The sequence below is a fragment of the Corvus kubaryi genome, unplaced genomic scaffold, assembly GCF_017639235.1.
Source record: "Corvus kubaryi isolate FWS band 111438036 unplaced genomic scaffold, C.kubaryi_AGA036_p1.0 37270, whole genome shotgun sequence".
Classification (NCBI taxonomy): domain Eukaryota; kingdom Metazoa; phylum Chordata; class Aves; order Passeriformes; family Corvidae; genus Corvus; species Corvus kubaryi.
Genome location: NW_024581083.1, coordinates 48882 through 76392, shown reverse-complemented (window position 1 = coordinate 76392; position 27511 = coordinate 48882). Strand labels below are relative to the sequence as shown.

The 27511-nt window shown below is 42.2% G+C and overlaps 1 protein-coding gene across 3 annotated transcripts in view; it reads left to right on the top strand.

The window, feature by feature from the left end:
- The window catches only part of PCDHAC2 (protocadherin alpha subfamily C, 2), a 75328-nt gene extending 51244 nt beyond the window's left edge, over positions 1 to 24084 (top strand). For 2 of the 3 annotated variants that reach the window (XM_042025330.1, XM_042025329.1), the window contains exon 4: positions 21705 to 24084. In XM_042025330.1, the coding sequence (XP_041881264.1) occupies positions 21705 to 22015 (311 nt within the window). In that variant the 3' untranslated portion in view covers positions 22016 to 24084. The remainder of the gene's footprint in view (positions 1 to 21704) is intronic. The other variant, XM_042025331.1, reaches the window with a different exon arrangement.
- Positions 24085 to 27511: the final 3427 nt, after the last annotated feature.

Genomic DNA, 27511 nt, shown 5'->3' with positions numbered 1-27511 from the left:
GTGACTGCTCTAGGTCCCTGCCTTTTCCCCTCTGAGGAGTGCAGGTGCAGTTAGACAGTAAAACTATTTTCAGCAGTGAAGTCTGGAGACAGAACAAAGCATATTTCTGTTGTTCCACACTGTAAATCAGTACATCCATCCTGGTGTACAGGCTTTCAAACTGGACCTGGACCTAGCCAGGAGACCTGTAAATGGCAAAGAGAGCTGCTTACTTCTGGGCTGACAGGCAAGGTAATTTGGTGATCTTAATCCAGTTCCCCACTGGCAATTTGCCACGTCGGAGAAAACACTGTCACAGCTGAAACTAATTGGCAGCCCTAGCAGGGAGGCCAGTGGGTTGTGCAGACTAAATCCATGCAGGTCAACTTCTGATCTTCTCTGAGGCATGTTGGCTAGACAGTGTGATGGAAAGCTCGGAGCATTTCTGCCAGCTTTGTAGCTGGTCTCAGTGGAAAAGATATTCCCAGCCATAAATACTGATGCTCCGAGTGTTTACTTCTTGGTGCATTTTTATGAATCTTGAAATTATATGTCAAATATAATTTTAAAAGCTTAGTGCTCATCAAGGTCTACAGTTAACCTCGTTATTCTTGCCTGGGTTTTCTCCTTTTACCATTCACAGATGGCAAGAATTTGTAACAGACATTGCAGAAACTGTGTCTGGCTCCTTCATAGCTACGATGTGAGGTCAGCTCTGGCTTTGATCTCCTTTGATGATAGCTCCGTTGTAATCTGCAGATCCTCCTTTCCATTTGTTCATTTCCCCTGACTAATTTGATTAAGTACTAGTTTAAGAGCTCTTCATCATTTTTCCATGTGGAATAAAAAATCATCAGAGGATGGAATGTAGGTAAAATAAAACGTAGGTGTTACTAATTTACCAGTCAGCCTAAGATTGCACTTGTGCATTAAAGAAGAGGAGGAGGCAGTTAAAGGTTCTGAAGTCTCGCTCTGAGAGGAGCTGAAGCAATCCTGTAACTGGTGCTCAGTATAAAATCACTGCTGAATTGGCCTTCAGAGTTGCTAGGAAACCAAAATAAAAATCCCTAGTCTGTAACGCACAGATGTCATGAGCATGACAGAATTTTGCTGCTCTTCCTCTTTTTTTTTTTTCCTTCCTTGGTGGAGGATGGAGAGAAGCTGCACAAACCAGTTTGAAGAAAACATTAGGAAGCTGATTTCTGTCCTGATGTCTGTAGTCCTACCTGCAAGTAATTTTACTTTCTAGAAAGAGCTGTGTTTCAACTTTAGGAAGAGCTTGGATGCATTTCAGGGGGGTTATGTGTACTAAAAGAATGGCTTTATGTAGTTCCCTATCAGTTTCTACCTGTCTAGGTCTCTTCCTGGAAGTGTTCAAGGCCAGGTTGGACGAGGCTTGGAGCAACCTGGGGTAGTGGAAGGTGTCCCTGCCCATGGCATGGGTTTGGAATGAGATGAGGTTTAAGGTCCCTTCTAATCCAGGCTATTGTATGAAATCTTGGGATTTTTTGTTCTGCTTTTCTTTTAGTTCTTGCCATATATTCCAGTCCTCTATCAAATCAGCATTGCTTTTCCCCTGACTATAGAATTAGCTGGTTCAGGAAACTGCTCTGCCTGAAGAGGCTTGTGTAGGCTCGATTTTCAACTCAATTAGCTGCTGCTGAGAACTCATACTGGCACAAAAGGGGTTAGGGATACCACAGACAATGCGTGGAACTGCATGTTCAGAACAAAGGTCTGTTGTACTTGTAGAGAATCAGACTTGTGAAAACAAGGCAGAAAGGGGAAACAAGAACTGATCTTGTTGTAGTGTTGATCAGAACAGATGATGAAAAGCAAAGAAAGATAAGGACCTGCATTATTTGAGTAAGAAAAATGCAAACAATGAAAGAGATACTATGTCTAAGAATAATAAAGCATTTGATAAGGGGTTTGAGAAGTATAGTAATCCCCTGAAAAAATTATTTCTTCTAAAATATGTTGTGTCTGAAGTGTATTTATGGACTAGAATGTTGAATAGAAATATGCTTGAGGAATATAGAACTCCAGCACTTGATACATCGAATTTAGAAATTACAGATGAGATGCAGATGAGTTACAGCTATGCTGTAACAAGTTAGACAAGCGAGAAACTAAAAATCAGAAAAAAACCCAGAAGATGAGGTTTTGGTTGAACTTCAATCTCCTGTGGTTTCAATGATAGCATCCCAGTGATAGTTGGTCACACAAACTTGTGAGCTCAAGCAAATTCTGGTGGAGAGAAGTGATGTGTTACACTCAATTTGTCATTTCCTTGAGCAGGTAGTTAAGGATCAGCTGAACTATGTTCACTAAGTCCCTTTTTCACTATTATTCAAGTAGTCTTATCATCCCTCCTGGAGATGCTGTTTTGCAGCTGGAAGTGAAAATACCCAGACCCATGACTTCTCACTTAAGACCTTTGTCCTTTGCTGGGAAAGACCAGCAGTGATACTGAGTATATGGAAGAAGATTTACTCCAAGTCTGGATACAGCAGCCATCCAGTCTTAAACAAACCAGGTAGAAGAATCCACCTGGTAATGTGGAAACGTAGGATGAAGATCACACCTGTGGCATGATTTTGCAGACCCAGACAGCCTCAGTAGATATCCTCACCACAAAGAGCTGCCAGGCATTCAGCTGCTGTCTGGGCAGTCTGATCAATGACCAATTCCATTTGAGATGGATTGTGCTGCCAGCTGCAATATAATCAGCAGTGCTGATAAGCAGCAATACTAGATTGGAGAACGTGACCGAACATTGTATTAACGTTTAGTGGCTGGTGGGCAGTTGCAGGCTGCTGGCAAGAAACCCACTAACCATGAGAATTACTTGGAATTCATCATAGTAGGCAGAGTCACTCTTGCATGTGGCTGCAGTGTTGCCTGAACATATTCACAAGAGAGAACGGAGAACTCATTTGTGTTCTTCCTCCCCTTCCATTCCCTCTAATGATACGTTTCTTAAACCAAGCTGAAGTCAGAACAGAGTCCACCATTCATGAAACTACTAAAATGCAGTGGCCATCAGATGCAGTGGCACCACTGTAGAAAGAACAGAGTGTGAAGAAAGGAAATTGGTATCTTCGTTACAATTAGAAAAGCAAATCCACAACTAAATAATTATTTAAAAACTTGTGGGTAAGCTGAGAATCATGATTGGCACCCCATTGATGACAATGTCAGCTATTTCCACCGTCTGAGGACCAAGTGTCCAGCCCAAGGCAGTATTTCCTGACTGAGGTGCCAGAACTCTGTTCTGTCAGACAGAACGAGCTGTCTGGTTTTGCCTCAGCTTTTGGGAGGCATTTCTGGGAGTAAGTGCTCAAGGGCATTAGGGCTTGAAAAAAAATTTATTGGTATATGCAGACAATAGAGGAACTCCAAGACATCTGAATGGCAGCCAGTGGCACTGAATTGCCATTTACTGGGAAAGGTAGCAAGCCTAGAGAAAAATCCTCATATCATACCCTAGAAAGGGGGTATGTAGGCAACCAGAGGCCTGGAAATGAGGGAGAATCTTCCATGAATGTTTATCTAGTACTTTCCTTGGAAAGTGAGGCTGCTCAAGTGATTGTTCTCTCCTTACGTGGGCTGACCAGTCATCCTCCCACCAGCACCTGCTCGTGTTAAAAAACTAAAATTCTGAGGAGACTCTTAATTGGAGACCCCAGTTATCTGTGTCTTTTAAAATCTTATTTTTAGCTCAATCACCCAACCTAGTTGATATCTTTCCCAAGTGATACACAGTGCCCAGAAAGCCACAGAATTTATTTTTTTCCAAATCTTTAATCAGTCTTTGATACTACTGCTTGGGATTTAGGAAAGATGCTGATGGATTCTGCCAAAAGTGGACGAGATTGTATTGGACTCTGCTGTTAAGATACAGCCTGGGAATTGGAGAAAACAGTAATTAAATATTTGCTCTACCATTTTGAGTTCATGGCAATAACCTTTCATTTGAGCTGTGCAGAGCATTATACTTGAGAAGATCCTTGAAAAGTAATTATTACCAACCACACGTGCAGAGCCCAGTAGTTAAAGATCATCAAATTTAAAAAAAATTAAACTTCTTGTTTATTTTTTCTACATCATTAGAGTCGTGATTATTTTTTTCTTCCTTCCCTCCCTTGCCCAGCTTTTTCTAAAGCCACAGGGATTATGGACTTGATTTTGTTCAATTCTGTGATTATGTAATGCTGGAGCAGCCTTTGAGCCTTCAAAACTCTAGCAGCCATCATGTAGCATGCACAAAATGAGAGAACTGGGCATTTTGCACTTCAGAGTAATTAGTGGTAAAAAGTGGAGCTGTGTTAATTCTGCCATATTCATTTTTGTGGACATTTTGTGACTTTTGGAAGCACAACTATTCACATCCTGTGTTAGATTAATAGTTAAGGTCAGCTCAGATACTCAGTGTATTACTCTTGAACTGGCAAATAAATGTTCTTGTGCAGCAGAGCTTGCTTTCTGCTCTGCCATATGCTGAGTTTTAGGCTTTCTGGTCTGGATACGAAGTCCTACTTTCCCAGGGGAACTGAGGAGACAAGAAATGATTTTGGTTTGAGTGCCCTTTATTTGATCTGCAAAGTGGCAGCTGTTGCGGGGTTTTTTCCATACAGAAGATGTGATCTGAGACCGTGCAATTCTCATGGCAAATATGACAAATATACACCATGAATTAAGGCAAGTGCAATATTTGGATGCTGAGGTCAATTTAGTATTTGTGAATGGGAACAAATTGTTGCAGCTGGCAGTGAGCTCTCCTGTTTGCTGCAGAGAAGAGGTGCTGGGCAGAAATTCTACCTCCTTTGCAGACCTGCTTTATCTGTGACCTGGAAGAATCCAGGCTAGCAGCCCCTGGCTAATTCTTATTTAGGTGTTAATAAGTCTTTGTTTCTCTGCTGAGTTTGGCATCACCACTTGACAGAGACTCATCACTTCATAACACGTGTGCTGGGAGGAATAAGGTGCAGCAGATTCTGGGATCTGGGAGTGAAAGCTTCCAAATCATGCTAATAACTAAAGTTCTTGAAATACAGACAGTGTCACACATTTGGGTTTTCAGAATAACTCCAGTACACCTTTATGCTGAGACAACAATTTGAACATACAAACAGAGTTTCCAGATGAGAATGTCACTGCCTAATCGGGAGAAACATATTCAGGTCAAGTGCCAGACACAGTTATGCAGGATACCAGTGTTGGTCCACACAGCCTTTAGGGAAGCTGCACAATCCTGGAATACTGAAAAAGAATCCAGAATCCAGTGCATAGCTTTGAAGGAAGCCATCAGAAGATATTTTTCTATCTTGCAGACCATGATTATTGATTACGCAGTTCTGTGATTCTCAGAAGTGAACTCTTCATTGACTGGAATTAGATTTATGAAGGCAGTTGCTTTCTCTGCAGCATGTTCTGTTTGTCACAGATGCCTGCGTAAGGGAAAGCACCTGTTATGAAATGCATGATGGTGTAGAGAACAGGATGGATAAACAGACCATGAAATTGTATTGGGTCAGTCCTATGCCGCCACTTCCAAACACTCAAAACTTAAGTCTCAAGTGACTTCCTTTTGTTTGTTTTCCAGTGCATTAACAGCCAAAACTCTTTTTTTTAAGGTTTGGGGTTTCTTTATTCCCACATGAAACCTGAGATTCTCACAAAACTAGTGATACTTTAATGAAGTGACCTGTCAAGGTTGAATGGGTATGACATGATTCCACATTGCAAAGACTGGAGACACAAAAATCCCACGTGGAGTTCGCTACCCCACATGGGTAGAAAAAACTAAGTGAGAAAATCCAGGCTGCAATTTATGCTCTTTCATTATTTAATTGTGTTTAAAATACAGCAGCCACGAGGGAACAAGTTTGATTCCTTTCTCTTCTGTTAGTCTATGGTAGTGCCACCTGCTCAGCATTTTTCTATCTTAATGCAGCTTTTCTTATTGAACCCAAAGCAGAATTACCTGGAAGAGCAGCAGAAAACCTGCAGAGAGGCTTGTGATAGAGTGAGGATTAGGAGGCAGGAAATGGGTGATTCACTCTGGCTTCTGAAGACAAGCATGAAATCAAAGCTGTGGGCAGGAGTGGGAAGGATATTTGGGAGGAGTATGAACTGATTCCTGAGTTATTTATAGAGGGGGAAGAGTGGGTTTTGCCTTAAGAAAGCTCTGCAGGTCTGGGTGCAGTTGCAGACATATTTGTGCAAACAGGAGACTTTGGATGGAAGGAGAAACAGAAGATTCCTACTGTGTCTGTGGATTTATGAGTTTATCTGAACTTCTTCAGTAATGGTGAAGCCACCCCACTTGGTATATTTTGGTGAAAGTCTGAGGCCCTGAAGAGAGCAGCTGAGCAATTAACACAATATTTTCAGTCATTGCAAACAGTTGTTTTGTTGTCATATTGTTGGCTTTCCCTCTCACTTCTTTTTTAAGTTTTGTTTGTATCTCTAAAAAATATGTGCCGAGGGAAAGCTCTGACCACTGCAAGAAAAGAGAGTAAAGCCATCATAATTAATTTTTGTGTAATTGATTCCCTCAGGTACTAAAAGCTGCATGGCTCATTTCAGTAGAATCATAGAGTCACAGAATGGTTTGGGTTGGAAGGGACCTTAAAGATCATCTTGTTTCACCCCCCCTGCCATGGGCAGGGACACCTTCCACTAGCCCAGATTGCTCCAGGCCCCATCCAACCTGGCCTTGGACATTTCCAGGGATCCAGGGGCAACCACAGCTTCTCTGGGCACCCTGTGCCAGGGCCTGCCCACCCTCACAGGAAAGAATTTCTCCTGTAACCTAAATTTCCCCTATTTCAGTTTGAATCCATTCCCCCTTGTCCTGTGACTACAGTTCCTGATGAAGAGTCTCTCTCTGGTATTTGATATTGAGCCTAAATATTTGTCCTGTCTCCAGGTATTGTCCCTGCCTGAAGATTGACACTTTAAGCTTTAAGCAACTGGCAGATCTGCTCAAGCACAGAGATAAAAATCCGTTTGCCTCTTCACTGAGTTGTTTCACTAGAGATGCAAATTGGATGATTGCTGAGGCAAAAATGGTCCATAGCTGCTTGTGGAAGATCTGCAGGCATGATTATCCTGTTTTTTGCAAGAAGAGCTATTAAATATTCATGCTAGTTTCAGGAAATATGCACACATGTTTTTGAATATCAAATTGTGTGCCTCCCTGGTGAGTAGAATGAACTAGATCAGCCAGAGCATTTCAAAGCATCCTTTTGCTGTCTTTCCTCCTCGGTGCAGAGTATATCTGCTTTGACTGCGCTTCCTCGAGCCTTGAAGCTGCTGCAGAAATTCCAGCCACTGAGCAGCTGCGTGCATGCTTGAATGAAGTGTGTCCTATTCCATGTGTCAGCAGGAAGCGATATAAATAGAGCTTTTTTCTCCTTGTTGTCATGGTCTGTGTTTCCACTGGCGACCCCAAGCTATTTCTTCTTCCAGTCTGGTGTAAAGGGAACGCATTTAAGTGATGTTTGGTGCTGCAGTTGTGGATCATAGAGAGCATATGAAGCAATTTAAGGAATGCAGCCATTTACACCTAGTGCTTAGTTGGGCAAGGTGTTATCAAGATTAATGAATGGCAGCTCTTGCTGCTGTCCAGGCAACTGGCATTTTGCTGCAGAAGTTGGTTCTCCCCCCCACCCCCCCCCTCCCCTTTATGGTGAGGGAAAAATATTAAAATAGCTGAAAAAATCCCCTTTTATGGAACTGTCAGGTTGCACAGTCTGAGGATGAAGCATTTTTGACTTTGTGCTCCTTCTGACACATTCTGGTCTCACACCTTTGCAGTGAAAAGTTGCCAACTCATACACCAAAGCTGAGACATGACTCCACAGTCACAGAAAGACAAGGAGCCACTGGAGAGGATCCAGTGGGGGCCACAAAGATGATGAGGGGTCTGGAGCATTGCTCTTATAAGGAGAGACTGTAGAAGCTGGGCTTGTTTAGTCTGGAGAAAGGAAGACTGAGAGGGGATCTCATTAATGCGTATAACTACCTCCAAGGGGTGTCAGAGGATGGTTCCAGACTCTTTTCAGTGGTGCCCAGCGACAGGACAAGGAGTAATGGCCATAAGCTAAACCATGAAAACTTCCATCTCAACACAAGGAAGAACTTCATTACGTTAAGGTGGCAGAGCACTGGAACAGCTGCTCCTGGAGGTTGTGGAGTCCCCCTCTCTGGAGACATTCCAAACCCACCCGGACACTTCCCATGTAACCTGCCCCAGGTGCCCCTGCCTTGGCAGGGGGGTTGGACTGGATGATCTCCAGAGGTCCCTTCCAATCCTAACAACTCTGTGACAGCACCCACTCAGCTACTTCCAGATGAGTTGATAATGTAAGAAGCCCTTTCCTCCATGATCTGACCTGGTAGTGGTGGGACTGAAAAAGATGCTGGGAAAGTAGAGTCTGATGTGTAAAATTCAGAAGTCAGTCACCACCTCAAAAATTGCAGAAACTCAAAACAAATGACCCAGTTTTATATTAACATGGACACGTATAATACACACAATTACAATAGGAAAATGGAAGTGTGAAGTTTAATTCCGTGTTAAAATAATTTAAAAATATTCTACATGTAGATTCCACCAGATGGTAAATTAAAATTCCGTTTGAAGTGAAGGATTCAGGAAGCAATAACATCACCTTTTAGCCTTTATGAACACTGAGATCTTTTAAATGTTTCTATTCTTTGACAGCTTGTCCTAGTTACCTGAGCATATGACACATTTCCTGAAAGGAAAATAACTATGCTATCAATCCAGATACAGTCTGTCCTTGATTTTTCCCTGCCTATTCATTTAAAGGAATCACAAGTAAAAGAAATTTTCTCCAATTTAATCAGGGTAGGATTTTTTCCTAAGTCAGCCTCCATAAAGCAATAATGTGGAAACAAAGTTAATTTCCCCTTCTTTGCTCTCAGATACCCATTTTACATCCATTACAATCTATGTGTAATAATTAATTTCCCAGATTTGATCTTCCTGTTCATTTCGAGCCAGGTCTTCCATTTTTAATATTTCCTTTGGAGAAGTGAAATGGCAGGAATATTAAATAAATAAGTTTTGGATATGTTACTACAACTATCTGAGCCTTTCTAGAAAGAGAGTTCATTAGCAAATGAGCAGTTCCTGAGTATAATATAAAGCATCATTTTATGTGGAAGGACAAATCTGAGCCACTTCTCCAATTGTTCCATTGAGGGAACAATTCTTGGCTTAAAGCGTGACTGGGGCCATAAAACTAAAATCAAAATATTGAAATACAAAGCATATAATTTACTAACTCTTACGCTGGGATGATGAGTGGTCTATTCTGAAGTGGTTATGGTGATCGAGTGAAATAGCTCTACCCACTTTCTCTGTGTTAGGCTCCAGAGAGCCTCCCAGACTTAATACTTGCCATCTGATGAATATTTAAGAAAGTGTAGTCTGAGACAAGTCACGAAGACAGCTGCAACTCTTAAAGTGCCTTTTGCAATGTGCTGCCATCCATTTTGATCAAACAAATTTGATCTTAGCTTTACTTAGATAACCATACCTTAATATTCCCTAATTGTGCATTATCCCCCCCCCCCCAAGTGATCTTTTTGTTAAGTTTATTTTGTTTCAGTATTATGTGCCCTTTACAGCATATCACCTAGCAGTGATTTCAATCTGTGTGACCAAGTCGAATAAAGCACTGAACAAGTTAGGAGGTTCATAAACACGTTTAAATGTAATTTTAACAACCATCCAGAGCTGGGTTTTGATATTTGATAGATCTGCATGGAAAATTACAGCTATAAAAGTCCGCTGAAAATCTAATTTGTCATATGGCTCCATTTTGAGAAGACACCTTTAGCTGCAGCAGAGGACAGAGAGAAGGTTTGGCTCTGTGATCCAGTAGGTCCAGACTTCCAGAGCAGTCAGGCAGGTTCATTTCATCAGCACCAAAAAATCTGCTTTAAAGGGTTAAAGGCCCAGATGATTCTCAGTGATCATAGCACCTGGATTTACCTACAACCTGAGAAAAAATCCTCCAGATGTGGGCCTTGCAAGCACTTGAAAGAGCAAAACTATTTCTGCACTAGGAGAAGGGATGTGGGGAGGCTTTGCAAGGTCACCTCCATTTTCTTCTCGAAGAATGTTTAAAGGTTTCTGAAAAAGAGAGAAATTATGTAGCATGCTTATCCAGGGGGCTTATCATATTGTATTAGCACTTACTCATCACATTTAATTAAGATTCCTTTTTAACTGATGTGGAATATTCTTAGCTCCATTCATCCCCTATCAGTAAAAAGGAATAATAATGGGATGTGATCCTAACAGGAGATGATAGGAAGCTGCTAATGTGACATATATATTGTGGAAGGGAAAGAATGCTGTGACTGCCAGAGTCTGTTTTGCAGCCTTTGATGTCTTCAGTTTTACAGCCCCATTTTGTGGAAGGTATTACAGTGACAGACATCTGTGGGGCAGGTTGCTGGCTAACAGCCACGTTGGAGAGAATCAAAATAGACATTGGTTAGTACTTAGTTAATTGGCTTTCAGAGGAGAAGTTTGCAGAGGTTCAGTGGTAAACTAGTCAAAGTAGGTCAGCTAAAGGATTTTGTAGGTCTAAATTAATTTTATGTACCTGTATGGTACAGTTTACTTTTAATATTGTGAAATCAGTTGGGGATAACAAAACCAAACTAAATTAAACATTAATAGTACCCTTTCTTCCTCTTCATAGATAGGGAAAAGGCCAGTTTCAGGTTTCATCTATAAAATACTGGTAAAATTATCCCTTTATTTGAGATCAGAGCCAGAGGGAGCCAGGGAACAGGTGTCAGCTCTGATGTTCAGAGCCACCTTCAGCCTCTTAGAGACAAGGAACTGCATTTCCCACTCTCTGAAGCTTTGTGTGTTTGTGGTTTTTTAAGGAATATCCAAGCAGAGAGCTTTACCCTGTAATGATCTGGCCTGGAGATTGCAATGGTTTGGGCTATTGGGGTGAGAGCCATATACAAGAGGAATGGTTGAAGTCTGTAAGCTAAACATAGATGATGGAGAAAGAAAGAAAAAATTATCTCTAAGACCATTTCTCATGTGTCCCTGTTCCATTACTGTCCCATCCTCTCTAAATGGTGAAGCTCACACATTCATTCATGTTTAAAATAGATGCCTCTAAGAGCACTGACAAAAACGTGTCCCTTTTTCTTTCACTACCACTTCAAGCACCCAATTAGTTGGTTAAAATTAGATTCTGCCTTGAAAGGCTAAAATTGATGCTTCAAGTTTCCATAGTTACTGTCTTTCTATTAATTGTGCTCAGTTAAATAGTGGGGATTCTCTCTTGCCTACCAGCACTCGGATTTGGGAGCTGTGCTGGACTCTCTGCTGTTTGTGCACCAGCAGTAATGTGGACTGTGCTCAGGTAAGGGTACCTGTGGAAAGTTTTCAGAGCTGTAGAGACTGGTACTTGATAAAGTTTTGTTGAGGGTAAGCAGGAGGGAGGGACTGAATTGAAGTCAATTCTCTTAGTAGTGTTCACTCTCCAAGATGGACACAAATGAAACCAATCTAAGCCTGTCCAGGAAAACATAGAGTCACAGAATCATGGAATGGCCTGGGTTGGAAAGGACCTTAAAGATCTTCTTTCCACCCCCCTGCCATGGGCAGGGACACCTTCTACTAGACCAGGTGGCTCCAAGTCCCGTCCAACCTGGCTTTAAACACTTCCAGGGATGGGGCAGCCACAGCTTCTCTGGGCAACCTGTGCCAGGGCCTCACCACCTTCATAGTAAAGGATTTTTTTCTAATATCTAATCTAAACCTATTCTCTGTCAGTTTGAAGCCATTCCCCTTGTCCTGCCACTCCAGGCCCTTGTAAATAGAAATTCAATACTAGAACATTTAATCCTGCCTCCCCGTTAAGTAACCTGAAATTTTCCTTCTTTGGGGAATCAATCACAGCCAGCCTTCGAGATGGGGGCTGAGGCAGAAGGTGGCTGCAGTGGCTGTAGACAGGAGTCCAAGCAGATCCTGTATCACCCCATAGAAGCAGAGTGGCCCCCAGTGGCAGGAGATGCCTGGAAAGAATGCACGTCTGTGCTCTTGGCGTCCGTTCAACAGCTCATCTAGCAGAGAGCAAGGGGAGGAGGGGGCTGGCTGGCTGCAGGGCACTGGTACAGCTCCAGCAGCAGCCAGGAAATGCTTCTTCCTTTTCACCTTCACAGCAGGATTTATGATGCTCGGTGAGCCTGTTGTCTCTCACATAAAAGGGCTCGTATGTTAGAATAAAAGTATTTTTTATTTAAATTAGACAGAAGACAGTAACCAGAATTGGCTTTCCATAATATAGATTAAGCAGTGCACAGACATGTTCTGTCCTCCCGACATTCAGAGCTTTGTCTTCTGCAGTGACTTTTGCTCTCTTTACAGTATTTCCTTATATAACGGAGGCAAACCCCACCCACAGCAGCAGCCTCCTGAAAATGGTTAGAGTGCCATCCCTGCTCCTGGTCACATACAAAAGATGTGACCCACAAAGCTCAAAAATTTTTTAAGATCAGACTCAAAGTCCACCTTTTTGGGATGTGTTACCAAGCACTCCTGAAATCAGCCTTCAGCAGAGGTCTGGATAGCTGCTTGTTGCTCTAGTCATTCAGTTTAGGGCATTTAAGGACATTTAATTAGGGCATTTTGGCTGCATAGCACCTGGTTTGACATGAAAGGAAAGAAAAGCCTTTCCTTTGTGGTAGCAAGACCAACCCACCACAGGTCTTCAGGGAAACATTGTCCTCAGCCACTGCCCACACCCTTCCCAGGTACTGAGGGGCAGAGCAGTCCCCCCAGCTCCAGCTTCAGTTTTCCTGCACTACTCACTGCTCTTTATCTTACTGTTTGCATTAAAGCAACAGCAGAATGGCTGGTGCTGTAACTGCCCACACTGCATTGAGAACATATTTACCAGATGAAAATAATTCGGGGTTTTTTGTTTGGTTGATTTGGTTTTGGGTTTGGGGGGATTTTTTTGGGCGGGGTGAGGGGGGGACTGTTCAGTTTTCAGCTATGAACTCTTAAATTAAAACAAACACTGTGAGCCTGCAGACAAGGGAAAATATCCCCCCCAAAGATATTTTCTCTTGTATTGCAGGAGTAATGTCTCTCTAATCACCTCTGCCTGCGACACAAACATTCAATGCTGCATCCCCCCAGTCCAACATTCGATTAGAGCTAAAAGGGCGATAAGGAGCATCCTGGATGTGGGCACATGCTGTCTCAGGGATGCAGCAGATTAACCTCAGTTTGGGGAGGAAAGGGTTAAAATTCTACCTGTAGGAGCAGGACTGGGCACAAGTACAACAGTAGAAGGATATTACCTGAGAAAGTTGATATTTTTATGGGAGGAAAAGCCTCTTTTAGTCAAAGAAGAGTGAGAGGAGCTGCAGACACCATCTCTGTTTGCTCCTTCAACAGCTGCGAGAAGCCATTTACCCTGGGCTGTGCTCTGGTCACAGCAGGCTGTGGTAGCAAGCAAATCAAATTATGCTTTCATCTATCTCAGAATATGCTGGCAGAGCTATTTGATAGCTGAGACAATTACTTTAATACAGCCATGTAAGATTGGTTTTTCATAATGAGGTAAATAATCTCTATTTAAATTAATTGTCAGTGTCATCGTGGACAGTAACCTGAGAGTGAGCTGGAAGTGACCTCCGTGCTCACCCCCTGCTTTGTGCCTGGATGTTGGAGCAGTGGGGGGTTACAAATCTCCCACAACATGTGTGCTGTAATTGCCCTGTTTAATGATACTGACTTTAAACCCAAGCACTGGATTAAAGCTACAGGCTCCTTGGTGGGGAGAAGTTTCCATTTTGTTCATTCCTCCTGATTCATTAATGCGGAACAGGTCAAACAGATGGGAGGACAGAGAGTGAGAATTATTTGGGGTTTTGTTTGATACTCCAATTTGACAAAGTCGTTAGAGATGGTTGGGATTGTTTGGCAAAGTGATAGTTAAACCGGTTCCGTTTTTTTCTGACTGAATGATTTTTCTGTCTTTCAGTTCTATATCTGTCATTTTATCATGCTGATGATGGATTTTATTCACTTTCTTTTTTTCTGGGTTTGAGTTTTTGTTTTGTTTTTCAGAAAAAAAAAAAAAAAAGAAAGATTAAATGGGCTTTTTAATCCCAAAAAGGCTTAGGGATGATCAGTGAAGCCAGAATGTCCACAGAGATCCTCCGAATGACACAGAGAGGGTTTTTCAGTGCATGCTGTTTGCACTGGATGTGCTGTTTCAGACTCTTTATCATGGTGAATATTCATTAAGCCTGCCAGAGGCAGAAGCTGCAGTCAGTACAGCATCAAAGGAGGAGGCAGGGAAGAGAGAAATCAGGTTAATGACTAGCTTTCCCTGCAGTTTGCTTCCTGCTTATTGCCTGATCTCAGTTTTAAATAAATTCATTTAATTAATGTGTTTTGCTACTTTGACCTGCAGACAGAAGGGGCTGTGATTAATAATGGGGTATTCTGAGTCTTACAGTGGCTTTAGCCTGCATGTTCTGCTGTTTGGAAAAAGAACATTGAAAAATGTTTCCTTTAAATTTAATATTAATGGAAGTTTTGATTGAAAGCTTTTATCTAATTTATTTTCTGATTCCATGAGCTACCAAATTTTTAGAGACGAGAACAAAGTGGTGAGTGTGGAGGGGTGGAACAGAGTGAAAACAAGCTGCTGTCTTGGCTGAGCATGTCACACAGTCAAACACGTCTCTGCAGGGAGACAGAGACTGCACAGAAACGCTTTCCTCTTCTCCCCCTTGAGCAGGGGCACATCTGTTCTAACATGAGTTAGCCCTCTTCTGACAAAGGTTCTTTAAGAAAGCATCAGAGGCATAGGAGGTGGAGACGATGTGCATGACACTCAGAATATATGGGCAGCTCGCATTATGGGAAGTGAGCACCACCTGTTCTTAGTAAACACCAGATTGGAGCTGTGGGGCTATACAGGGTCAGAAAAAAAACACGAGAAAAATGTCACTGAGATAGAAGCTGCAGGACTGATGGGATAGCCCAGACCTGATGGGGTATTGATTCCTGGGCTGAGTGATGATATGTTCTGTGAACCAACATTTTGCCCCAAATTTATAAGACATCTCAATTTCAGACTGTTTGTACCCATCGCTCAGCATTACCTTTCAGCTTGGATGGTTTTACAAGCTGATGAAAGCCAGCCCTTCAATTGAGTGAATTTGCAAGTTCCACATGTGAAAAGACAGCACCTTAAATCTCAGTGACAGACCTGTACTTTGCAGTTCTGCACCAGAGGTTCTGAGCTGTACTGGTGTCACTGCTGTCATAACTAAAATGTGGCCTTTTAAGGGGTGGAAATGGTGCAACCTTAAGAATATGGCTGTGGTCTCTCAGGCATTTCTGGACAGAAGATGCCAATGCCTACCCAAGTGAAAATCCCGTGAAAGGATTAAGGCTGAGGAAGTTGCAAACAGTTGCACAGGATTTTTTGTGGCTGTCACCATTAAAGAGATTAGTTTCAAACTTCTTTTTTCTGAAATACTCTGGCATGGTCATTAGTACAACACCTGCCGAGCCATGGTGCTGCTTACCTGGCTCCTGAGGGTAGAATTCAGCTCCTTTTCCACTAGCTACCCAAAACTTAGCTGTCTAGTGTAAATTGTCTGGTTGGGCTTTATCTATAAAGAACCAAAGATAATACAGCTCCAGCAGAGAGAGGAGAGGAACAAAGAAAATTCAGATTTTTTTTACAGAATCATTTAGATTGGAAAAGACCTCCAAGATCATCGAGTCCAACCTTTGACTGATCACCACCTTGTCAACCAGACCAGAGCACTGAGTGCCATGTCCAGTCATTCCTTGAACACCTCCAGGAATGGTGATTCCACCACCTCTCTGAGCAGCCCCTCCCAACTCTTTACAACCCTTTCTGTGAAGAAATTCTTCCTGATGTCCAACCTGAATCTCTCCTGGTGCAGCTTGAGGCCATGTCCTCTTGTCCTGTCCCTGGTTGCCAGGGAGAAGAGGCCAATCCCCACCTGACTACAGCCTCCTGTCAGGGAGTTGTAGAAAGCCAGAAGGTCTCCAAAGAGAGTGATATGGTCTCCAATGCCTCTAAAACCAAGCATTTAAACCAGGTGGCTTGAACTGCCTTCTGAGGGTGCCTGTGTTTTTACAGACCGTAGCATGAATTTAATTAGACATGGTAGATTGGATGCCTACATTTCTGGTGGCTGAATTTAGAAAAGGGGTGCCTAACTCTCTAAGAAAAACAAATGTAGGTACCTGCAGTTACTACAGGTTAAATTCTAGGGACCTGGTTCCTTGTAGGTGTCTGGGCTTCCTGCACAGAGCATTGGAACCTCTGGAAAACCTGTGTGCTGAGAGCAGGACTGCCTGGAGCACGCAAGTGAGGATCAGTGAGGTGACACAACTCAGCTGCAGCCTGCTCCCTTTCTGGAATCTCAGAGGCTGTGACATCCACATAGAATCATGGAATGGTTTGGGGTGGAAGGGACCTTAAAGCTCATCCAGTGCCACCCCCTGCCATGGGCAGGGACACCTTCCACTGTCCCAGGTTGCTGCAAGCCACATCCAACCTGGCCTTGGACACTTCCAGGGATGGGGCAGCCACAGCTTCTCCAGGCAGACATGGCCCTCTATATCTGACATTGTGTAGGAAATCAGGTGTTTCAGAGCAATTAGGGCTTGTTGAACAAGTTCCTATTGACCAGGATTTTTACGTTTTTCAAGTCCTATGAGAGGCAGAGGGCTACAATACATGACCAGTAAATGCCTCTGGAAGAGAAACAAAAAATTAGCTATGCACCACACCCTATTCCTTCCAGCTTTCAAGATAGGTGCTTTGAGGATATGGAGGTGTTTTCTGTGTAAGTCTGCCTGTGCATTTCAGCCAGTAGTCATGGGATGGAAAAAGAAGTATTTGGAAAGACAGCCTAGAAGTCCTTTCACGCCAGCTAAATATGTGACCTACTCCACTGCAGAGTCTCTGCTGCTCTGGGTTCCATTTAAAGTCTACTGAGACGTTTGTATTTCGGTGAGAGTAGGAAAGGGACAGGGTGAAAAGTTCATCTCCTGTTTTAGCTTGCAGACACGCAGGCAAAGAAGCATCAGCACCTGCAGGTGCAGCCTAGATTTTGGGTTCTGCTGCATGCAAGCATTTAAAAATTTAATTATTTGGTCATTGAACATGAAGTCTGATGTATTTCTTGAGAATAAAAGAAAAGGTCCAAAGTAATCCTCTAAGTTGCCCCAGGAAACCACCAGACTCTGAGCTTTTATGTATGAACTCTGGCAAACCCCTCTCTGTAGCTGTAGGAAGAAAAGAAATATAATGGTTTACATTAAGTGTTCTAAATATAACCAGAGGGTTTGTTTTATTTAGATTTTCCTCTCAGTTGAATAAAAAAATTTGAAGCATTCGATTAAAGATGCAGAAAATATGCAAGAGAAGTACAACTAATCCCATTAAATGTAAAATAACCCATATATAGAAAGCTTTTGTTGTTGAATTCCTGCTGATAAGAAACAGAAGTGATGTTTAAGGAAGCATTGGAAACTAGGTAATAAATTACATTTATCCTTGATCTGAAATGCCTAAACATACAACATTGTTAGTACAGCTGAACTGTGACCTTCCAGCCTGCCAATACAGATAAACACACATGTTATCAGGTAAATCACGCAGAAGAGAAATTTCCTGAGGACTGGTGAAGCCCCACTCATAGGAAATGATGGCTATCGACTCATTAGATTCTGTATGTCTCTGTGTTTTTGTATGCAAGCTCTCCCCACAGCAGTAAGGATAGTTTCCTTTGGCTGAGCGAGTATTAAGGAGTATTAAAATGCTTAGATGTATGGACAACAAACATATTCAGGGTCTGGGAGAAAACCCCACATAAGTGCAAACAAACCCCAGTAGTCTGACAGAATCCTGATTCTAGGGGAGGTGTGATGGGTTTGTTGTGTTTGGATGCATAAAGTCAGATGTTTTTGTGACAAATGTTACAGACTTCATCTGGTGAGTTGATTTGCCTAGGCAGAACTGGATTAAAGGGTTGGGTTCCTGCTCTGAATTAGTTTCAGTAGTGCAGATGTGTTTGTGCACCCCATTAGTCTGGCGAGAGATTTCATGCGGGAGACTCCGTACCTCAGGGATACTCTGGGTTCTTGCACATTGCTGTATTTGTATGGTAAAATGGATAACATTAAGTCATTGTCATTGTCCCATGTCCAGCCTAATAAGTTGATCAAAGGGCTGGAACACCTCTCCAGGAAAGGCTGAGAGAATTGGGATTGCCCAGCCTGGAAAAGAGAAGCTTCTGGGTGACCTAATTGCCTCTTCCAGTACCTGAAGGGAGTGCACAAGAAAGATTTAGACTATTTACAAGGGCGTGGGGTGACAGGACAAGGGGAATGGTTTCAAACCGACAGAGAGTAGGTTTAGATTAGATATTAGGAAGAATATAAGTTAAGTGTGGTGAGGCCTTGGCACAGGTTGCCCAGAGAAGCTGTGGCTGTGCCATCCCTGGAAGTGTTTAAAGCCAGGTTGGATGGGACTTGGAGCCACCTGGTCTACTGGAAGGTGTCCCTGCCCATGGCAGGGGGCTGGAACTGGATGAGCTTTGGGGTCCCTTCCACCGCAGGCTGTTCTATCATTTTATGTTTCTATGCTCACATCAAATGGCACAGCCATACACTGCTGTTTCAGCTGTGCTGGCCCTGCAGCCCACAGTGTTGTCACCCTGTACTCTTCAAAGTGGTTTTTCTACTATTTGCTGCTACAGGGTTCTCCCCAGCCAGAGCAAGGGTGGGTCAATCATGATTTGAGGTCACCTTCAGCTGTCCTTCTCCTGCCAGGAACAGAAAAAGAGCATTGGGTCTGGGCCAGTGTTTGGATTGCATATCGTGCAGGCTTGTTGGGAAAAAGAGAGGATTTATTTGTCAAATAGGGCTTAATTTAGTATGTGCAATATGAAAGCTCACATTTTTGTATTGCAGTAGAATGACAATTGATTAATAATTTGGAAAAAGGCCAAGACACACAGTTTCCACCTGTGTAATTTATCATCTCAGAGAAACAAAAGTAATATAAAAGGTACCCAAACAAAACAATTTATTAAGCAGAAATGAAAGCTGGTTCATATTAATGCATTTATTATGAAAGGGTTTTCTAGGACATTGTTGTTACTTACAGGAAACATGTAAAGAATCTGAAGTTGATAGTTAAAACCATAGGAAATTTACAGAAAAGCTACAACTGATAAAATAAAGGACCTTTTACATTAATAATAACTTTAAAAAAACTATTTGAGACTAGAGATGCTAAGATCACTAAAACAATGTCAGCAGTTCCTGGAAAGAACATAAAGTCAAAGCTTCTTCATCATTAAATACAATCTTAGGGGGAAAAGAAGTGCAGAGTCTCTTCTGGTTCTTGATTAAACATTGCATTGTAAAAGGAGTCACATCATGTCCACTTGCCATGGAGGTTCGAAGATGCCAAAGGTTCCATGTGCCAAACCTCTTTCAAAGAGGGTCTCAGAGATGTGTTGTGTATACACATTTCTTTGGCTCTGTAACATGGACGTGTTGCATCAATACAGAGAAGCTTAGAGAAGGAATCATGCTTCCCAGCCTTGTTTGTTTTGCTGCCAGGCAGGAGAAAGGTTGTCAAGCAGCAAAACATGTTTTTTCAGCTTTTGAACTTAAAAGGAAAGCCTTATGTCTGCATGCACCACACACCATTTATTTAGTAAAATAGAAAATCCTGCAAACGTAACAGAAGATGAAGAATCATTAAAGAATAGGAAATACAGGAGCTGCTGAAGTTCATATGGCATTCTCCATTACAGCTGCAGGAGTACAGAGCAGTCAGTACCAGATGTTTGCTGGCAAAACATTGGAGATCTCCCTCCAGATTGTCTGCTTTGTTTTCTCCTCCTGCCCTCTTTAACCAGCAGGAGACCTGGGACTTCTCAATTTCTTCTCCCCCGTCCAGTGCCCTTGCCTCCTCTTCCAAGGGACATGGAGTCCCTCTGAAATTGTTTTCCAACACAGTTCCCACCTCCTTCTTTACCCCAAATATCTTTACCTCTTCAGCTGGACAGCTCTGATACATGATGCTGAGACTTAATCAGTGGTACTGAAATTGTTTGTGTGGTGTTGTGAGGATCTGTGTGTGGCTAGGCGTGTTACAAGGGTGAGAGCCCCATGTTTTCTTACTGCACTTTTAGGGTGTATATAAGAAGGTTTTCATTTGATTTGAGGGCTTTAGCATCAGTTCATAAACATTGAGCTTTCCCCTGATCACAGTTCAAATACTTGACATGATACATTAAAATAGATATGCTGTTCCTATTCAAAATTGGGAGTTATGTAAATTACAACAAATGTTCAAAGTTTAAAAGGGAAGAAAACAACCAAGTCTTAAGGCTTTCTCTCATAGGAAAACCTAATTTTGTTGCATTTTATTATGTTAGAAAATTGTCCTTGTCAGAGCAACATACGCAAACATTTCAGTCTGATTAACTCAATCTAATCAAAATAATGGAAATAAAATTAAAACTTGCTTCATACTGCAAGCCTAAAACTGGGGATAGAACTTCATTTTATATTTGCCTGTATAAAATACTGTGATCTAGAGAGATAATCAGGGTATTCTATGATTCTCTGAAGACCATGAATATTTCTGAGACCAGATTGTGCACCCTGATGGAAGCAGTCCTGCAGTATCTCTGCCCAGGCAATTCAGTTCACTCCTGGTTTTGCTCTAGGGCCCTGTCTGCTGCTCAGCCACATTGCATCCATACCTACATACAAACACATGTGCTGGTTGGCCTCAGGTTCCTCTCTGGGGTGCGCCAACTCAGAATCACGCAGTGGGTCAGGTTGGAGGGACCACAGCAGCTTATCTGGTCCAACCTCCCTGTTCAAGCAGGGTCATCCCAGAGCACATGGCACAGGATTGCATCCAGGTGGTTCTGGAATATCTCCAGTGAGGGAAACCCCACAACCTCTCTGGGCAATCTGTTCAGTGCTCAGTCACTGCACAGTAAAGAAGTTCTTCCTCATATTCAGGTGGAACTTCCTGGGCATCCGTTCCTGTTACCTCTTGTCCTATTGCTCAGCGCCACCAAGCAGAGCCTGGCTCCATCCCACCCTCTTGACAGCCTCCATTCAGATACTCTTTCCCTACATGAGGATTCCTGGACACATCCAGCATAGGATGGTTTGCTAAAATACCCATCTGGATGTGCATAATGCCAAGACTGTCACACCCTGCCCTGGCCACTCTTCTAACCCTGTCCCAAAAGACTCAACACCCTCAAGCATACCCCTTGGTAATGCACATGCTTGTGTTTGCTGCTATAGAACACTGCAGTGGGCTGCATCACAGTGATCTCTTACTCCAAACACTTCAAATCCAAAAGAACAAAATGGGATCCAGAGCCTGTTGGGCCCAGCAGGACGTGGAGTGAGTCAGTGTGTGCTAACACTGAGCAGACTGGACAAGAACCAGTGGATAACCCCCAGATGAGCAGCCCGGCAACCGGGAGTCACTGTAGGCTGAAGCCAGAGCTTTCAAAGAGAAAGCTGCTGCTCACTGAGTGCTTGTGTTTAAAGATGCTTTAAGCTTTTCTTGCTGTTTTGACTTTTTCAGAACCTGAGGCGGGAGAGGTGTCCCCCCCAGTGGGAGCTGGTGTGAACAGCAACAGCTGGACCTTTAAATTTGGACCCGGCAATTCCAAACAAGGTGGTCCTGGTGAGTTGCCAGACAAATTCATTATCCCGGGATCTCCTGCAATCATCTCCATCCGGCAGGAGCCACCAAACAGCCAAATTGACAAAAGTGACTTCATAACCTTTGGCAAGAAAGAAGAGACCAAGAAAAAGAAGAAAAAGAAGAAGGGAAACAAGACTCAGGAGAAAAAAGAAAAGGGCAACAGCACCACTGAGAACAGTGACCAGTGAGGGAGTTATACTGAAAAAACCCTCTTAGCCAGTTTTTGTAATAATGGCAGATTTCTCCCATGTAGCAAATCCCAACTTCTTCCTACTGTTAACAAATTTCCTATATGTACAGACTTGAGAAAATCAGCAGGAAATTCAGTGTCTGTCTAAATTGCTTAACAGGTTTTGTCTTAAAAGCTTTATTAAGTCTGGTGTTAACTCTTTTTCTCCACTCTGGCTTGTTTTCAGAATCTAAAAAGCAGACACAAGTTTCCTTTCTCCTACGCCGAAAAGGAGAATCTTCACAGTACAGCCAGTGAGAGGTTGGACTCTGCACTGTGGTTCCTGTGCTCCTGTCTTGATGACACTTACAGGACAGGTTTAAAAGTTTTAATGTTGTGCACCCTCTATCTGATTGGAAATATTTGTGTGCAGATGTCAGCTAGGTGATATGAGATCAGATTATAAAATGCAAGAAGAGCTGGTAAATATGCAACAGAGGAAACACCTATTGAACACAAATGTTCAAAGATGTTCAGGCTGGGGAGAAAATGTCTGAAAGGAGATGAGCAGACTTGTCAAACCTTGAGAAGTCACTGTGTGGAAATACTGACTCCTATACATGACGTATTGTACACACTGCTTCAAATGAAACCTCACATTTACAGCTCTTTAAGAGAACATAAATTATATCTCTTTACCAAGCAAGCCATTGGAAAAATTGTCCCTTAAAGCCCTGCATTGCCCTGGTAAAGCTAGCCCTCAGAGTGTAAGAAGGGCTGGGCTGACATCCCAGGAATGTAACTGTGATGCTCTGTGTCCCTATTTCCACATTATTTTGCACATTATGTCTCTGAAAAGGTCAGAGTTTTTCCACGACACTTATGCAAAAGAGAGAAAAAAGTAACATTAGCTATGCTATTTGTTATTTGAGATATTTATTTATAAAGAAATATAGCTGTAAATGTTAAAGAAATATGATGCCCTTTAACCCAAACAGAAGTCAATCTAGAGCCATTATAAATTACAATTGCTGCTATTAAAGTGCTTTAGAAAAATTGCCTGAAACATCTGTATTATATCGGCCACTTGCCAATAACAGCTTTATTCTGTCGGGTGACTTGGGGGCTGCCTCTTGCATGTATTAATAAATACAAGATTATCTTCCTTTTTTTTTTTTTTTGCATTATTCTGCACTTTGAATACACCTTTGCAAACAAACTGTCCTAATATGAAGAAGCAGAAGCAAACTCCTCACACAAATGGATTTATTAACCTGCTAGCTCTGTGCAGTACCTTGGTGTTACCTCCCACACAACCTTTTCTGATTTTAGTTTTACTTTTCTATGAGATTATGAATTTCTGATCCTACTAACACTCCTTGTGTAAAATTCAAGTACTGTATGTATGCTGTATGCTCTTATAAGAATCCTGAAATATTTATTCTGTGCTTGTGTATGTGAATGTCAATGCAACTATTATTAGAGTGGACTTTTAAGCTTTACTGTTGAATGTAAATTCATTATTTCTTTTTTGTACACTTGTGAAAAAGTGGAGTAGTGTTGATTTTTTAAGCCACTGTTGATTATCAGTTTTTTTGTGTATGAAACACAAGTAAAATATCTTTCTTAAACCAAGCCATGCATGCATTTTGGGATTTATTGGTAAGAATCTGTGAAGCTGAAGTTCTGTGAATTACTAAACCTAAGGGTATAAATGGAGTATTGAATGTGGTTGAGGATGTTGATATAAAACCAATACATGTATTTTTAAATAGAATATAGCTGATGAGGGAATTCCAAGGAGTTTTTTACGTTATTGTACATTCACAGAATAAAGCTCAAGTGTCGTGTTAATTGGAACTGTGTAAGAAACTACATAGCTCTGAAATTTCTAACAGGCCCTTTAATCTAGGATCAAAGAGAACAACTGGATTTCTTGAGACATGTCCTGGATGTTTTAAGTTTCCAAACTGCTGACAGTTCAGAATAGAACAATTCCTATTCATTTTTGAGAACCTGCAGCAAGTCTTAAAACATCACAGAAAAGCTCTAATAAAAGAATTCATATCTCAAAGCATGAACCACCAATGGCCTCATGTGGTCTATTTAGAGTTTTCTTTTGTTACCAGTCTTGTTTTACTAGCAATAAAAAGGTGCTACTCAAGAAAGAGAATCCTTGATTCACTTTTAAAGACTAGACAAGAGGAAAAAACTTAAGCTTTGGGGACGAACTGTTCTTTTATGCAAATGTGCTATGCAAGTACATTTAGATGTGGTTTTTTTTAATTTGGTGGCTAATCCAACAGCTCCCAAAACGTTCATCAACTGTAGTTACAGTGGTAGCTTAAACACACAGAAGAATACTGTTGTTTTGTATTCATCATGAAGTAGTTCTCTCAATGCCTCTGGCAAAAATTCAGTACAGAGATTAAATTCTTGCAGGAATCTTCTACATTTGATTATTTTTAGATTTTAATTGAATATTTGTTTTTCTTTTGAGTGCTTGCATTTTCCCCCATGCAAGCCAGTCTGATTCATTCATCTTTCATCAGTGGCCATACACAGCTGGTTTTCCAAGACTTGCATCTAGTAGAATGAACCAAGAGCTGCAGTATGTCTCCAATTTGCTGGTTTTAACACAAAATTACATTTACCAACGCTGCCTTTGTTGCAGGTGCTTACTGCAGGGGGACTGTATGCTTTTGTGCCTTGGGTGACAAAACATAATCTGAAGGTAATCATTCCAGTATGATTATCAATGATGAGAATCATTCCAGTATGGAGAGCTGATAGAAAAAAACTCTCAGAGGAGAGGAGGAGCTCTTGCTGGAATTGTTTGGAAAGAGGCTGGATTGCACTAGGAGGATATACATTCCACACATTCCGTGTGTTTTCAGAAGACTGAGTCAGGCACCTCACCTGTTTTTATCAAGATTTTTCTGTATTTGAACCCTCTAGGACAACTGGAATGCTGGGATATCTACAGCGAAATTTGGCTATTTCATATTACACCATTGACATCCTTGATTTTGGGCATCCAGGAGGAGAAGAAACCCTTGGCAGGAAATATATTTGGAGGACCAGGGGTAGGTGGGGGCAGAATCTGCACGTTCCACCACAGTTTAGGCATTACTGTTAACACCACACAACAATGGAAATTGAGAACAAGAGTTGGCCGGTAACAGCACAAATTAAGAAACAAAAATTTCTTTAATCCTCCTGCTGACAATGGAATGAGCACGACAAAATACACTGCAGAGTTTGCTAACAAGGAAATTACAGTTTTGGGTCTTTTTACCACTCAATCAATTTATGTCTTTCAGGATCCAAATATACTTTCTGTGAGCATATTGTCTTTGGAAGTCTGGTTTCTATGCATACAAGATCAGTGATCAAAACTACTGGGCTTTTATAAGAATAAACCTGAGTTATGTTGTGTATTAATTACATCCTGTCATTAAAAAAAAATCTCATTTTACATTAGGTTTCTAAGACTTAGTCTTGTGCAGTTTCTTTCTGCTCAGTACTCGGGTCATTGCACATCATATGAGGGGATCTGATTAAAAGTTTTCCAATCATCTCACATAAGGGGAAGAACATAGAACCCAAAATGCATTTCCCAAATTTCATATATGAAGCTCAGTCATGGAATTAACTGCAGGTAGTTTTGATACCTTTTAGGATCTTCTTTCATTTCCACTTCTTCTGCACTCATTTGATGTGTTTCAAGACTTGCTTGTGTCAACAACTGGGTAAAATAAACCAGGTACAATTTTCCTTCCTTACCCAGTTCTCCTCTAGCAGCAGTTTTGTGGATCTCGTGTAAGACAAGTATTAAGGAAGGAGCTGAGCCATTATCCTCATTTGAGTCCTAAAGAGTGAGCAGATTCCTCAGTTTTGCTGTTACTTAATTGCTTGGAAATGACACAGGCACCTTTTTAAGACAGTGCCAAGAGTCCTGTTAAGGCTCCTGTAAATATGCAGAAATACCACATTAATCAAAAGTTTGGCTTTGGTAAGTGAGTGTACCCTGAAGTCCTTTGGTTTCTTCCTTTACAAGGAGAAAAGAGTGAACAGCTGAGCAGTGTTGTGATATCACACATAGCTGAATCTGCGTGAAGCAAATAGATACTCTGGAAAGTAGAGCTGATGGCTCCAAGCACAGCAGTAGTAAATCCTGGATATGAAGGGCTGCATGTGGTGGCTGGAATCATATCAGAAGCTGTGTTGGACTCACACATGCCTGAGTGGCTGGCTTGGCTGCACCAAAACTGAACAGACAGAGAATGCATAGCACAGCTCTAACAGAATAAATGCATTATCACATTGTACTGACCTTGTGCAGGTTAAGCCAGCATGCTATGGAATCAATATTGATAGCATATACATTAATTTTCCATTAGCTCTGGATATGGGCATGCTGTACTCTCTACTTTCCTGGATTCATTCTCCTCCCTGTGGATCCCTAGAGGGATCCCTGGAGGATCCAGTGACACTGCTCTGCCTTTGCAGGGTGGGGGGTGTGTGTATCCAAGCATTGGCAGAGAAAGACAACCATATCCTGGACTCATCCCACAGTGTGGCCATCAAGGGAGGAGATTCTGCCCCTCTGCCCCACTCAGGTGAGATCCCACCTGCAGAGCTGCCTCCCATCCTGGGATCCCAGCACAGGAAGGACCTGGAGCTGCTGGAGAGAGTCCAGAGGAGGCACCAGGATGATCCGAGGGTTGGAGCAGCTCTTCTGGGAGGAAAGGCTGGGAGAGTTGGGATTGTTCAACATGAAGAAGAGAAGCTTTGGGGTGACCTCATTGTGGCCTTGCAGTGCCTGAAGGAGCCAACAGGAAACATGGAGAGACAATTTACAAGGGCCTGGAGTGACAGGACAAGGAGAATGGCTTCAAACCAAGAGATTGTCAATTTAGATATATGTTAGAAAAAAATCTTTCCCTGTGAGGGTGGTGAGGCCCTGGCACAGGGTGCCCAGAGCAGCTGTGGCTGCCCCATCCCTGGAAGTGTCCAAGGCCAGACTGGACAGGGCTTAGAGCAATCTGGGCTAGTGGAAGGTGTCCCGCCCATAACACAGGATTGGAGCTAGATCATATTTAACCTTCCAACCCAAAGCATTCTATGATTCTATATAAAAAAATCTGGGGCGTGGTTATGTTGTTGTACAGAACACTTCAATACCCGCTGTCAGTGATAATACTGCTTAGGTATCATGAAAACCTGATTTTTCAAAGTGGTTCTACTATGCTGGCATTAGGCACCTACTTCTAGAATGTTTGTACACCAGGTACCTTAGGCTGGCTTAGAGAACTAATGAATGAAATCCTTCAGCATGAAGTACCAGAGAATCATCTCTGCCACACGGTGAGAAGAGCCTATCTTACACTGCGCCGTGGATTCTCTTTCATATCCCAGGACTGCCTCCATGAAATCACTCTGACACAGGTATTAACATCAAAAGGCGACAGAGATGTGGTGAAGTAAACATCTCTCAAAATGCCACACAGCT